Here is a 12,488-nt window from a genome sequence, read left to right as displayed (position 1 = left end):
TATCGGCTCAAAACAACTGGATCCTCAGACCAGATTGGAAGGCCCCATCGTCAGCGAATACATTCAACGTGTCAACTATAAATGAACAGCGACCGTCACCGGCACTCTGTGGGCTCGGTGGCTGTGACACAACACAGTTCTCTAATCCGCTCGTCTTCGCCATGCAGGTGCTCTCGCCCCTCATCGTCTGCGTCATGCTCCCTGGCATGTTTTGCGCTCCCTGGTCGAGCGCGATCGAGCATGCGCTCCTGCACGACGCAGCTTACGGAGGTCCCATCAACAAGGCAACCAAAAACGCCCATTTTCCTGCAATATCGGCTCAAAACAACTGGATCCTCAGACCAGATTGGAAGGCCCCATCGTCAGCGAATACATTCAACGTGTCAACTATAAATGAACAGCGACCGTCACCGGCACTCTGTGGGCTCGGTGGCTGTGACACAACACAGTTCTCTAATCCGCTCGTCTTCGCCATGCAGGTGCTCTCGCCCCCCATCGTCTGCGTCATGCTCCCTGGCATGTTTTGCGCTCCCTGGTCGAGCGCGATCGAGCATGCGCCCCTGCACGACGCAGCTTACGGAGGTCCCATCAACAAGGCAACCAAAAACGCCCATTTTCCTGCAATATCGGCTCAAAACAACTGGATCCTCAGACCAGATTGGAAGGCCCCATCGTCAGCGAATACATTCAACGTGTCAACTCTAAATGAACAGCGACCGTCACCGGCACTCTGTGGGCTCGGTGGCTGTGCCAGAACACAGTTCTCTAATCCGCTCGTCTTCGCCATGCAGGTGCTCTCGCCCCCCATCGTCTGCGTCATGCTCCCTGGCATGTTTTGCGCTCCCTGGTCGAGCGCGATCGAGCATGCGCTCCTGCACGACGCAGCTTACGGAGGTCCCATCAACAAGGCAACCAAAAACGCCCCTTTTCCTGCAATATCGGCTCAAAACAACTGGATCCTCAGACCAGATTGGAAGGCCCCATCGTCAGCGACTACATTCAACGTGTCAACTATAAATGAACAGCGACCGTCACCGGCACTCTGTGGGCTCGGTGGCTGTGCCACAACACAGTTCTCTAATCCGCTCGTCTTCGCCATGCAGGTTGGTGGCCATTACAGTCTGTTTTCAAAGAAAACGAGTAACTATTTTTTGGTGCAGCTCCCGAGCCCTCAGTGCTGCCTTGTTATCAGTGTTGAGTGTCTTCACATTGTTCATTCTTTGTTACTGTCGTGTGGTGATATTGAGAGCAACCCCGGTCCTGATAAGCTAGACATTATTCTTGACGAACTAAAAAAGATGTCTTCTAGCCAGGCCACATTAGTAACTGAATTGCAGGAGCTTAAGAGCCAGCTTCTCTCAATGGACCAAAAAAGGGCAGATTTAACCACCCGTCTCAGCACTTTAGAAACTCACTGCCGAAATCTGTCTACAATGCGCACTGACCTAGAAACAATCCAAACCACTACGACCGAAACGACTCGCCTAGTTAGTGTGCTAGAGGCTCGCCTGGAAGACGTTGAAAACCGCTCCCGGCGAAACAACCTAATTTTCTATGGTTTACCTAATACCAACCCCTCTGAAACCTATTCGCAATCCGAAGAAATAATCACTCGCCACTGCTCTGAATACCTTGATATCCCGTTAAGCCCAATCGAAATTGAACGTGCTCACCGCCTCGGAAGACGCTCTCAGGATCGGCAACGCCCGATTATCGTCAAATTTACATCCTTCAAAACAAAAGAATCAGTTCTTTTCAAAGGTCTAATGTTCAAAGATACAGGCTACAGCGTAGGTGAAGATTTTTCGCGCCGCGTCCAGAATTGCCGAAAACAGCTTATAGCTTTCGCTAAGGCAAAGTCTGTGTCTTATTCCCTGCGGTTTAAAACGCTGCATATCGGCCCAAAGCGTTACATTTTTGATGAAAGTTCTGAAACTGTTAAAGAAATATCTTAACAATCAACTCACCCCTGCCGGCCACCGCATTATTCCCCACCTACTCCTCGTGCCAACTTTTCCCTATCGGTTATCTTTACTAACATCCGCAGCTTCTTGCCGAAACGCGATATCGTGTCAAACCTTATTTCATCATCAGGCAGCGATCTACTTGTATTAACCGAAACGTGGTTGAACAGCGATATAAATGACTCAGAGATCTTGTTTGATTTGCCAAATTTTCGTCTTTTTCGCGCCGATAGGAAAGAAGCCCGCGGAGGGGGAGTTCTAATTGCCGTCAACGAACAGTTATCATGCTCCGTCATCAATGTCTGCTCGGACTTGGAAATACTATGGCTCATGTGCCGTGCTTCACCCCTGTCACTTCTAATTGGGGTGTGCTATAGACCACCTCGAAGTAGTCCCGACTTTCCTCGCAAGCTTAACAATATCCTAAATCAACTGGTTTCGAAGCACCCTAAGGCACATATCCTCCTATTTGGGGATTTCAACTACCCCAATATCGACTGGAATAGTCACCCTCAGCCCATGGTCAGTCAGGAAGAGTCGAGAGAATTCCTTGATGTCTGTCTTAATTTTAATTTGACCCAATTAGTATCTGAACCAACACGTGTCGCAGGAGAAGCAGCTAACACTCTAGACCTCATTCTGACCACTCATCCAGATAGCTTAGAATCCCTTACGTACCTCCGCGAAATCAGCGACCATAAAGTAATTCATGCCACTTTCAGCTTTACACCTGTGTTAAAAGAACCTTCCCGGAAAACTATTATGCTCTACGACAAGGGAAACTACGAAGCAATCGGCAATGAATTAAATAACTTCTTGTCAATGTTTGAAACAACCTTTCATAGCAGAAGTGTAAATGAAAACTGAACACTCTTCAAACATAAAATAGCTGACGTAACCAATAAATTTATGCCGACGTGTAGTTTTAGGAAGCGTAATCAGAAGCCGTGGTTCACCAAAACACTAAAAAGACTCGAAAATAAGAAAAAACGCGCATTTCGTACAGCGAAGCGACAAGGAAACTCAAATGCGTGGGTAAAATACCATGAAGTGGAACACTTGTACTTGGCCGCGATTGTTAAAGCTAAGCGCTCCTTTTACGAAGTCGACCTACCAAAAATGATAATCGATAACCCCAAAAATTCTGGAAAGTGATAAACCCAAAAGAAACGCGCGCTATCACCCTCACTAACAATGCCGGTGTTACAATGACTGATACCGAATGTGCAAACGCATTTAACACTTCTTTTTCGTCCGTTTTTACTGACGAATCCGAATTGCCCTGTTCTACACTACCACTTGTTATCACCACAGCCATGGAACCCATAACTTTCAACAGTAGCGGAATTTCATGCATAATTGATAAAATAAAAAACTCATCCGCTACCGGCATAGATGATATAAACTCAAAAATTTTAAAGAACGCTAAACTAGCTTGCTCCAGTATCCTTTGTGCACTGTTTACGCAATCATTGTCTGAAGGAACCATACCTGACGACTGGAAAGTGGGGAAGGTCGTTCCCATCCACAAAACAGGTACTACTGATTCACCTCTTAATTATCGCCCTATTTCATTAACAAGTGTACCCTGCAAATTAATGGAACATGTCATTTACAGCCAAATCATACAATTCCTAGATTCCAATCACTTCTTCCATCCGTCCCAGCATGGATTTCGGAAAGGTTTTTCCTGCTAAACTCAGCTAGCCATTTTTCTTCATGACATTCACGCCAACCTTGACACTAACCTACAAACTGATGCCATATTCCTAGACTTTGCTAAGGCTTTCGACAAAGTATCTCATCAACGCTTGCTTCTCAAACTCTCTCAGCTAAACCTAGATCCAAACATCATCGCGTGGATTAAAGAATTCCTCACGCATCGTTCTCAGTCTGTCTTCATTAATAATCAGCCCTCCCACCCGCTTCCAGTAACCTCCGCCGTCCCGCAGGGTTCCGTTCTCGGTCCTTTGTTATTCCTAATTTACATTAACGACCTACCCCAGCATGTATCTTGTCATATCCGTCTGTTTGCTGATGACTGCGTTATTTATCGTTCAGTCACTAACCCTTCTGACTAAGAATCCCAACAGGCTGACCTAAACCATGTGCAAAACTGGTGTTTGCAGCGGCTGATGACACTCAACCCTTTCAAATGTGAGTATATGTCTTTTCACTGCCGCCGAAATCCTTTTGTTTTCCAGTACACAATTTCTAACTCTGTCGACCTCGTCCAGTCGTACAAATACTTAGGTATCACCATTTCTAATGATTTATCCTGGCGTCTGCATGTGACTAACCTTATATCATCAGCTAATAAAACACTTGGCTTCTTGAAACGTCACCTGCGGGATACCCCTCAACATGTAAGACTACAAGCACACATTTCACTCATCAGAACTAAACAGGAATTCGCATCGGCCATCTGGAACCCTCACCAAGCATATCTAACAAACGCCCTCGAAGCTGTGCAGAACAGGGCCACCAGATTCATTCATTCCTCGTATTCACACGACGTTAGCATATCATCTCTAAAATTTCAATCAGGTCTATCTAATCTTTCTGCTCGCCGTCGCACTGCCAGTCTCGTCTTATTTCACAAGTTTTTTTATTCGCCACTCAGACAAGAACCCTACATCTGCGCACCCCCGCCGCGCAGATCCCATCGCATCAGTCACCCTCTTCAAGTTTTGCGCCCACGTGCCCGTACCACTGTTTTCTCTAATTCATTTTTTTGCCGAGTAGCAGCTGACTGGAACGGCCTTCCCCACGATATCGCTGCCATCACCTGCCCTGGAACATTCATGACTGCATTGAACACCTGTACTTCATAAAAACCCACCCCTTATGTAACACCCCGCAAGGGGTCTTTAAAGAAAATAAAGTGATGTGATGTGAACTCTTCCCCAAGGGTCTACCACCCGCTCCGAGTCTTCACTCTTAGATGAAATCATTTCAACTGCAACAGGTAATTTTAGTCGGCTCTTGATCAAATAAAATTCACGTCGTGATAACATAGTTTTCCTTGACTCTCTGAGTCGAAACATTCCTGCAAGAAACTCAAATATACTGAAAGCTCTAATAATTTGTTTTTCCCTTTTTCCGCTGAACACATTCAGGTTGTCAGGGCTCAGATGCAACCACGTCCTAATGAACTACGCTCAGTAATAGGTAAATTATAGAACTTTAAAATAAGAAAAATGTCACCGCTACGTCAGCAGTTCATTTCGATAGCATCATACGTGATGACAACTCATCCGCGAATCGTTCAGATCGAAAAGAAACTAACTTCGCTTGCTTCGTTTTCAGCCTCGTCAAAACTAGATTTACAACAAGCCTCGTTACACCTAGCCTCGTTACAACTAGGAATACAGCATATATATCTATCGTTCATAAGGATCGGGGAATTAAGGTACGTTGTTAGGAGAGCGTGAGGGGCGATGGCCGCTCAAACCATCCGCTTCTTCCTTTTCACCCCCGCTAGCAGCATGCTCTATCAATGCAGCTCTAATCATTCATGCTATAGATACGTTCTCACCTCAAGTCGTAGCCATGCCCGGTACGCGAATTTCTACAAATGCTTTCTTTGAGCTGTCCTTCGGGCTGTCTAAAATTATTCCATCGGCAGCTATAAGTGCGCAAGCACTAATCCGGAGGTTGAGAGCCTAGAAAAATCATCTCCTGCCTATGTATGTCCACTCCGTCCCGAGCATAGAAAAAAAGAGGAAGAAAAGGCAATCACAAATATCCACGAATGGGAGTCGAACCCGCGGAGACGCGAACAAAGGCCACTGCGCGAGACTACTTGGATATCGATCGGCGCATTTTATTTCCATTACGGTGCTTACTGCCCGAGGTTATGTATGCATTTAAAGGGGCTATGTACATATAATTTACTAAGCACTCAGCTGGTGGCTGCACAGCACTAGCTTGACAAAAGGCAACACAACTAAAAGCCGGCAAAGATAGACACCGCCTCAAAGAGGAAACCAGTCCGATGGAAAGTCGCTTCTCTCATAAAAGTCCTAAGTTGTACCCTGTGATGGTACACAAATGAGACTATCGCCGCCCGCGAACACGCCTCGTAATAAACTGCCCCGCATTCTGTACGTTGCAGAGCGTCGTCTTCGTCAACTTCCATCTGCTCCGTACCGCGGCACTGCCCGCTCATCGTTGTCTTCTACATGCATCACATATCTGTCCTTTCGCAGTGATTGGGATGTAAACAATCACTGTAGATTTTTCTTGTCAGCGTAGCGTGGACATCGCCAGGCGTTTCAAATTATCGCTTAGCATAAAATAATTTCCAAACGTTTGCTATCTTTTGCTGACTTTTGAAACGATCTTCATGTCAACATTAAGTTTGGCGGCTTTCTTCATTTCCCGAGTACTTTTTCGATGAATTTCGTTAATCCAACGCTATGTACAATGCTGAGCCAGGTTTATTTTATCATTTTCTCTATCGAGCGCAACCGCTTCTATGCCTGTGTTCTGTATTCACATTTTTACAGCTAACCAATCTACAAGATTGCACACACTGCCTCAGACAGAAACAGTAATTTAACTTCGTCTAAACCTAAGCTAATTAAATAGCACTTCGTGCTTGCGAGGCATGCGTCACCGCTTCTTACTTAACCTGGCCAAATGGCGCTTGCTTTAGACTTTTTAAGGGAATCGCTTTGGGATCGGTGGAGTGGCTGGCAATATGCACGGCAGACACCGCTAATGTGGTGGTCTGTCCTGGAAATCCCACTTAGACTTGACGCTGTACAAAATGTCTCGCCTCGATCGACCTCACCTGTCATGCTATGTGTAAGGTCGCATGCGACGTGCCACCACACGGGTGATGTGCCGTGTCTGCACGCAGTCACGCCTGATTGGACTGGGCGACACTCTTTCAATGCTAGAATTCCCATTGAAATAGCTCTAGCTATGCAACAAGTACCTTTTCAAATAAATGTTACCTTTAAATCTGACGTTTTGGAAGTAGTTTCATCGCTCTGTGGCTATAACAACAGACAGCACATGGCGCAGCAGTCAATGGATAGATAAGAGGCCAGAGGGAGTGAATACCGGAGGTGATACGGGTGATAGATAGTTGGGAGGGGAGGGAGAAAGAAATAGGGCATATTGGTTGCGAGGCTTGTTTTTTCACTTTTGTCAGAGGCGCGGGGTGGTCAATTATAGTTAGGGGTCGTGAGGGAGCCTCGAAGGAATGGTTGTGCACGCGCTGTAACAGCAAGTTTTTCTTCTTTGTTAAAGGCATGTTTTTGGGTTTTGTCGTACTGTTCAGGTAGCAGCATTTGACGTCACTCCGCCAGTAAGAAAATATTGCACCATCATTCGGGGCTTTCTTAAGATTCAGTACATAATAGCAGCTCAGCATTTCATGAGCTTTGTCATGTAGGCATTATTTGAACCTGAGGGGTTAAATTTTAAACGGAACAGAGTAATTTTATCCAACGAGTGGTTTTCACAGCATTGCCATACATACTAAAGTTTATTGCTGCCATTATTCAAATCACCCTGGGGCCGCCTCGGTGGCTCAGTGGTTATGGTGCTCGGCAGCTGGCCCGAAAAACGCGGCTTCGATCCCGTCCACGTTGGTCGCACTTCGATAGAGGAGAAATTCTAGAGGCCCTTGTGCTGTGCAATGCCAGTGCACGTGAAAGAATACCAGATGCTCGAAAATATCCGGAGCTCTCCACTACGACGTCCCTCATAACCTGAGTCGCTTTGGGACGTTAAACCTCGTAAAACCAAACGAGTGAATCCCCCCACAATAACGACCAAAATAAAGTTATGGTCTGATACATATTTCCTTGTTCTGTTGTGCGAGAAACTTTTTTTGACTGTCGATATTTTGTTCACTGAAGAGGGCTAGGTCGGGCTGGTTGGTGAATGTTGACGCAAACGACTGGACAGCATCAACAGTACGAAAGAGAATACAGACACCATCGCATGTGTATGTGTTCTTCTTTTCTGTCCCGTCTGTTAGCGCATTTCAGTCGTTACCAGCAACATGTATTTTTTCTTTGGCTATATTCATAATAATTCGAAACTATTCAGTTCGCAGGCAAAAATGCGATACTCGCACACCCTATAAGGTTCTCGCTCTGAAAGAACAAAAGTCACTGGCTTTTTTCCTCCTCTCTTAGTCTGTCCAACAGCCATTTCTCAGGCGCCAATACACGCCGCGAAGGCGGGCCAAGACCATGTGGATTGAGTACTGAGGAGAACAGAATGGCGTCAGAGGCATGTAGTAGTAGTGGTGGTTTTATTGAAATAATGACGAAAAGGAAGGAAAATATTTTTGCTAGCCCCGGCATATGCCATCGATACTGAAGCACCTGAGCTGGGGCAGCGGATAGCAGGATAGCAGGCAGAATGGGGAAATGAAATGAAAGAGGTAGAAAAAACTGTGTTATACTCTGGTGCTTCTTTGTGTGGGCGGAAAGAATTTCGAGGCGTGAAGAAAAGACGTTGAGGGGCGCTGAACGGACAACTTAAACCGCGAAGAGAAGTTCTGGGAACCTGGAAGAGCTGCAAGCCATGAAGAAAAGTCCCCCGAGAGCGCCGCTGTACTCCGACTGCCGTTGACCGGACCCTGCTTCCAACACGTGCTCGAGCGCCCGTGAGCTGGCGCCGATGTATTTGGACGGCGTCTCCAGCAGTGGGCATACGTAGACCGGTTCTGTCGTATGTTAAGAGCGCCGACTTTGGGCGCGTGCACCCAAAAACGGCCCTTGGAGCACACTTGCAGAATATCGAGCGTCCTCTACAGTTTGCCAGCCAAAAACCCTCGTTTACAGACGGCAATCTCGCATTCTTGTACGAAAAATGAGTTTGGAGAGGTCCCTTTATCTGTATGAGAGAGTAGACGTTGAAAGGATGTGAGGAGCGGGTCGAGATAGGTACTCGTCAAGAGAATTCGGTCATTCTAGCTCTTAGAGCAGGCGCGGCGGTAGTACGGTACTGCGGACGAGGCGATGATGGCGCCGATGCCATAGCGTGAGTCTTTATGGAAGCAAAGCGGCTTCTTTAAAAATCACACCAAAGGTGTCACAACGTAGAGTCTAGATAAGCAGCAGTAAATGATTCTTGGTCATTAATACGATCCTATGCTTGAGTTTGGCTGCTTTACAGGCTAGAAATAAATCTTTATCGATATTCGCATGGAATCGCTAGTTCGCAAGTGCCGCGCGCGCAAAAACCGCGCCGTTGAAACTTGCGAACTTAGCATGGTGAAGTGCGATGAACACTTTGAAGCGTAATTATTTTACGCGTTCACTTTCTTTTTCTTTCAGCACTTATCCGAAAGCGTAAATAAACTACTTTAATGACCCAAACAGTCTAACGCTATGTTTCGTGCCTACACGAGTGCGGCCCTTACCCGCGTAAATGCGGTATGTGTATTTATTGTGTGCTGGCCTTATAAGGATACCATTGAAAAAAAAAATCAGCAGTTGGTAACAATGGCCATTCCGCAGCGTAATATTACAGCAGTGATCAAAATCAACTTTTTAATGTTGGACTGCATCAAACAGCCAGAAACACCAAAATCCTTGAGCCTACAATTTCGACGTTGATTGACTGCTTCTTTAGGTAAACAGAAAAGTTTTACAAGTGGTCTACATTTTCTCGCGGAGGAATTCTGTTCGGTGGCCCTGAATGTGCGCGTAGCTTTACTGCAGACTAATTTCCGACTATATATAGTCCATCTGCAGCGTACGTTGGTCGCATATATGCGGTAAAAGAAGAGGCAACGTAGCTGTTGTTTGAAGCGGCAGCCAGGGGGTCATTCGAGCTTTATAGTACAGTCGAAGTTAGCGCTGAAAATGTGTTTTTGACTGGCGGGGGAAAACGCTGTGATCGAGTGAGCAGACGACGGTTGCCAAGAAGCGTTCACAATTATACAACCACTTTACGCATCATATCCGAGAAATATATGTACATTGTGAAGTTCTTGCCATTCATGTCGCTCTTTAGCAGTCACGTCGTGGCCAGAAAGCAGTGTTTAATCTAGACCAGAATGGACTGAAGCTCGATGAAAAATGTGTTTGCTGCTAACGCCCACCTTAAAATATTACCATATACACCATACAATAGCTAAGTGTTCAAGCACTGCACTGCTTTCATGCAGCTGTAATAGTCTATGTTGGCAGCATGAACAAAACTCCGAACAGGAATGCGTTGACGACATGGTGTCGTGGTGGTGTTGACGACATGGTGTTAATCAGCAACGAGTATGTTGCTGATTAACAGACGGGTCATTAGGCTGAAACTCGTTACCAACCTGCAGAATGAACTTAATCACTGCTTTTTTAACACATTACATGTTGGCAGAAACAACATGTTTGCTATTTGGACTGTTCGCAAATTGTAGAATAACAGAATATGCTCATTTTTGACGCGTATCTTAGGCTCCAAACCACTGCGAGTGCACGCGCCGCGCAGAGTGATCACCGGCTCGCCGCTTCAGGAAGAGCCCGCTTTGCGCCCCCACCGTCGCTGAAACGATCGAAAACATCATTGTAACCTTTCGACAACTTCTTTTTTACAGCTGGTGGCGACCGTCGGGGCTTCATTTTCCCGCAGGATAGGAGGCAGCCCCCCTCACCTTTTCGAAACAGAATACAGTGGAGGAAGACTGACTCATCTCTCCTCATTCTAACCTCGTTAGTCAGCAGAGCAGGAAGTGAAAACGCGGTTTGCTAACGTGGGTTGTTGGAAGAAACCTTAATTTAAGCCAGCAATTCTGCAAGTTGTCCATTCACTTCTGGGAAAATGAATGCTGCACGTCAAGAGTACCCTGTCAATAGTTCTTTGTGTTTGGTTGGCCTAGGGTGCAGTGACGCGAGGCAGAGATCATGTGAACCAGCTGTCTTTGAAAAGGAGTTGGTTGGTTGGTGTTTCGGGAAAGGAAATGGCGCAGTATCTGTCTCGCATATCGGCGGACACCTGAACCGCGCCCTAAGGGAAGGGGTAAAGGAGGAAGTGAAAGAAGAAAGGAAGAAAGAGGTGCCGTAGTGGTGGGCTCCGGAATAATTTCGACCACCTGGGGATCTTTAACGCGCGCTGACATCGCACAGCACACGGGCGCCTTAGCGTTTTTCCTCCATAAAAAAGAGTTGTCCAAATTTTCAGTGCACGCGCTCACGCTTCCCCGCTGAGATTTTTACGAGCATAGTGACATCACGAGTAAAAGAATAGTGACGCCATGCGTACTCAAAGCAATATGAAAATAAATGGCAATAAAGAATGAGATATCTGGCGTTCTGCGGTGGTAACCGTGTCTCGTGATTTTTGTGCTCTACTTTGCGTTTTTTTTTAAATTTTGATATGGTGGCATTGGAGACTCAATGCACCGTGCTCGACGCTTTTCGTCGCCAGAAAATTTCTTTAGAAATGGACAGTTTGTTGCATTCTATTCGTTTCTTGCCACACAAGACGAAAACACGTGGGTTTTGAAGCTTTCACCAATTATGTGGTCGCGGAAATGTCTCGCGCGTTCACAATGGTCGGTTTTATTTCGTACAGTACACAGGCCATAACAACACAGTGCACTCGCGTTGCATGACAAGGAACGAAGTAAAGGATCTAAAGCCCCACCTCGATGGACACATCCTACGCGTACCGGCGGAGCGCCTACGCGCACGGGTGTACGCTGGATCGTGTCTGCGCATGCGCAAAGCGCGACGCGCGCGCAGGCGCGATCGCTGCTAGATATCTGTACATGTCAGATATCCGCGCCTGAGCGCGGGCGCCTGCGCGCGCATCCGAAGCGGGGTCCGGTTTACAACATTAGGAAAACCGCGGGGGCTCTCGGGGACTCTTTTCTTCATGGCTTGAAGCCCTTTCAGTTTCCTGGAACTTTCCTTCGCGGTTTAAGTGGTCCTTTCAGCTCCCCCCAAATCCCCTTTCTTCACGCTTGAAATTATTTCAGTCGGCTCGTGGGGGAACGCGCCAGCACTAAAGAGGATGGAGGTAGATGCCTTTTTTCGACGCTCGTCGCGGCGCGGGGCTGGGCGCGCAGGCGCTCTGCCGTACGCCTATGATGTGCCCATCGAGTTGGGGCTTAAGGAAAACATTTCTAACGCGCTGCCTTTTTCAGTGAGTGAGCAGATGAGAGCCACGGCCACTCGGTGATGCGGTTCCATCGAGTGGCCGCATTGGTACCAACCGTTGCCTCCACAAGCTGGTAGAACAGCAGGCTAACGGGGTCGCATTTTTCATTGCAGCACTGAGGCTTCAATTTTGGATTTTGACGTGGCCTCTTTGTATGTCTGAAATTTACTTGACCTGAAATAAAATAATCGAAAATGTTTTACGGCCGCGAGTGAGTTTCGAACCCGAGGCGGCGAGAACGCATACGTTTTGCTGGTTACTGCGTTAAGCGTGGCCCGCATGGAGCGTTTTTCCGGGCGATTCCCCGGCGTCGCCGGCAGCGGAGCGCTTTTTTGCCGCCGTCGACTGCCACACCGCCGCAGCCGAACATTCTGCGTCATAAAATACCAGTCTCTT

At 47.0% G+C, this 12,488-nt stretch overlaps 1 protein-coding gene across 1 annotated transcript in view; it reads left to right on the top strand.

Moving 5' to 3' along the window:
* Positions 1 to 2,335, top strand: part of LOC144120224 (uncharacterized) — a 36,781-nt gene extending 34,446 nt beyond the window's left edge. The window contains exons 4-5 of the mRNA XM_077652629.1: positions 480 to 596; positions 792 to 2,335. Of these exons, the coding sequence (XP_077508755.1) occupies positions 480 to 596; positions 792 to 1,955 (1,281 nt within the window). The 3' untranslated portion in view covers positions 1,956 to 2,335. The remainder of the gene's footprint in view (positions 1 to 479; positions 597 to 791) is intronic.
* The last annotated feature ends 10,153 nt before the right edge of the window (positions 2,336 to 12,488 follow it).

This window comes from Amblyomma americanum, chromosome 2 (genome assembly GCF_052857255.1).
Source record: "Amblyomma americanum isolate KBUSLIRL-KWMA chromosome 2, ASM5285725v1, whole genome shotgun sequence".
In the NCBI taxonomy this organism is placed as follows: Eukaryota; Metazoa; Arthropoda; class Arachnida; order Ixodida; family Ixodidae; genus Amblyomma; species Amblyomma americanum.
Note: the sequence above shows the minus strand (reverse complement) of the source record. Positions and strands in the feature narration are given on the sequence as shown.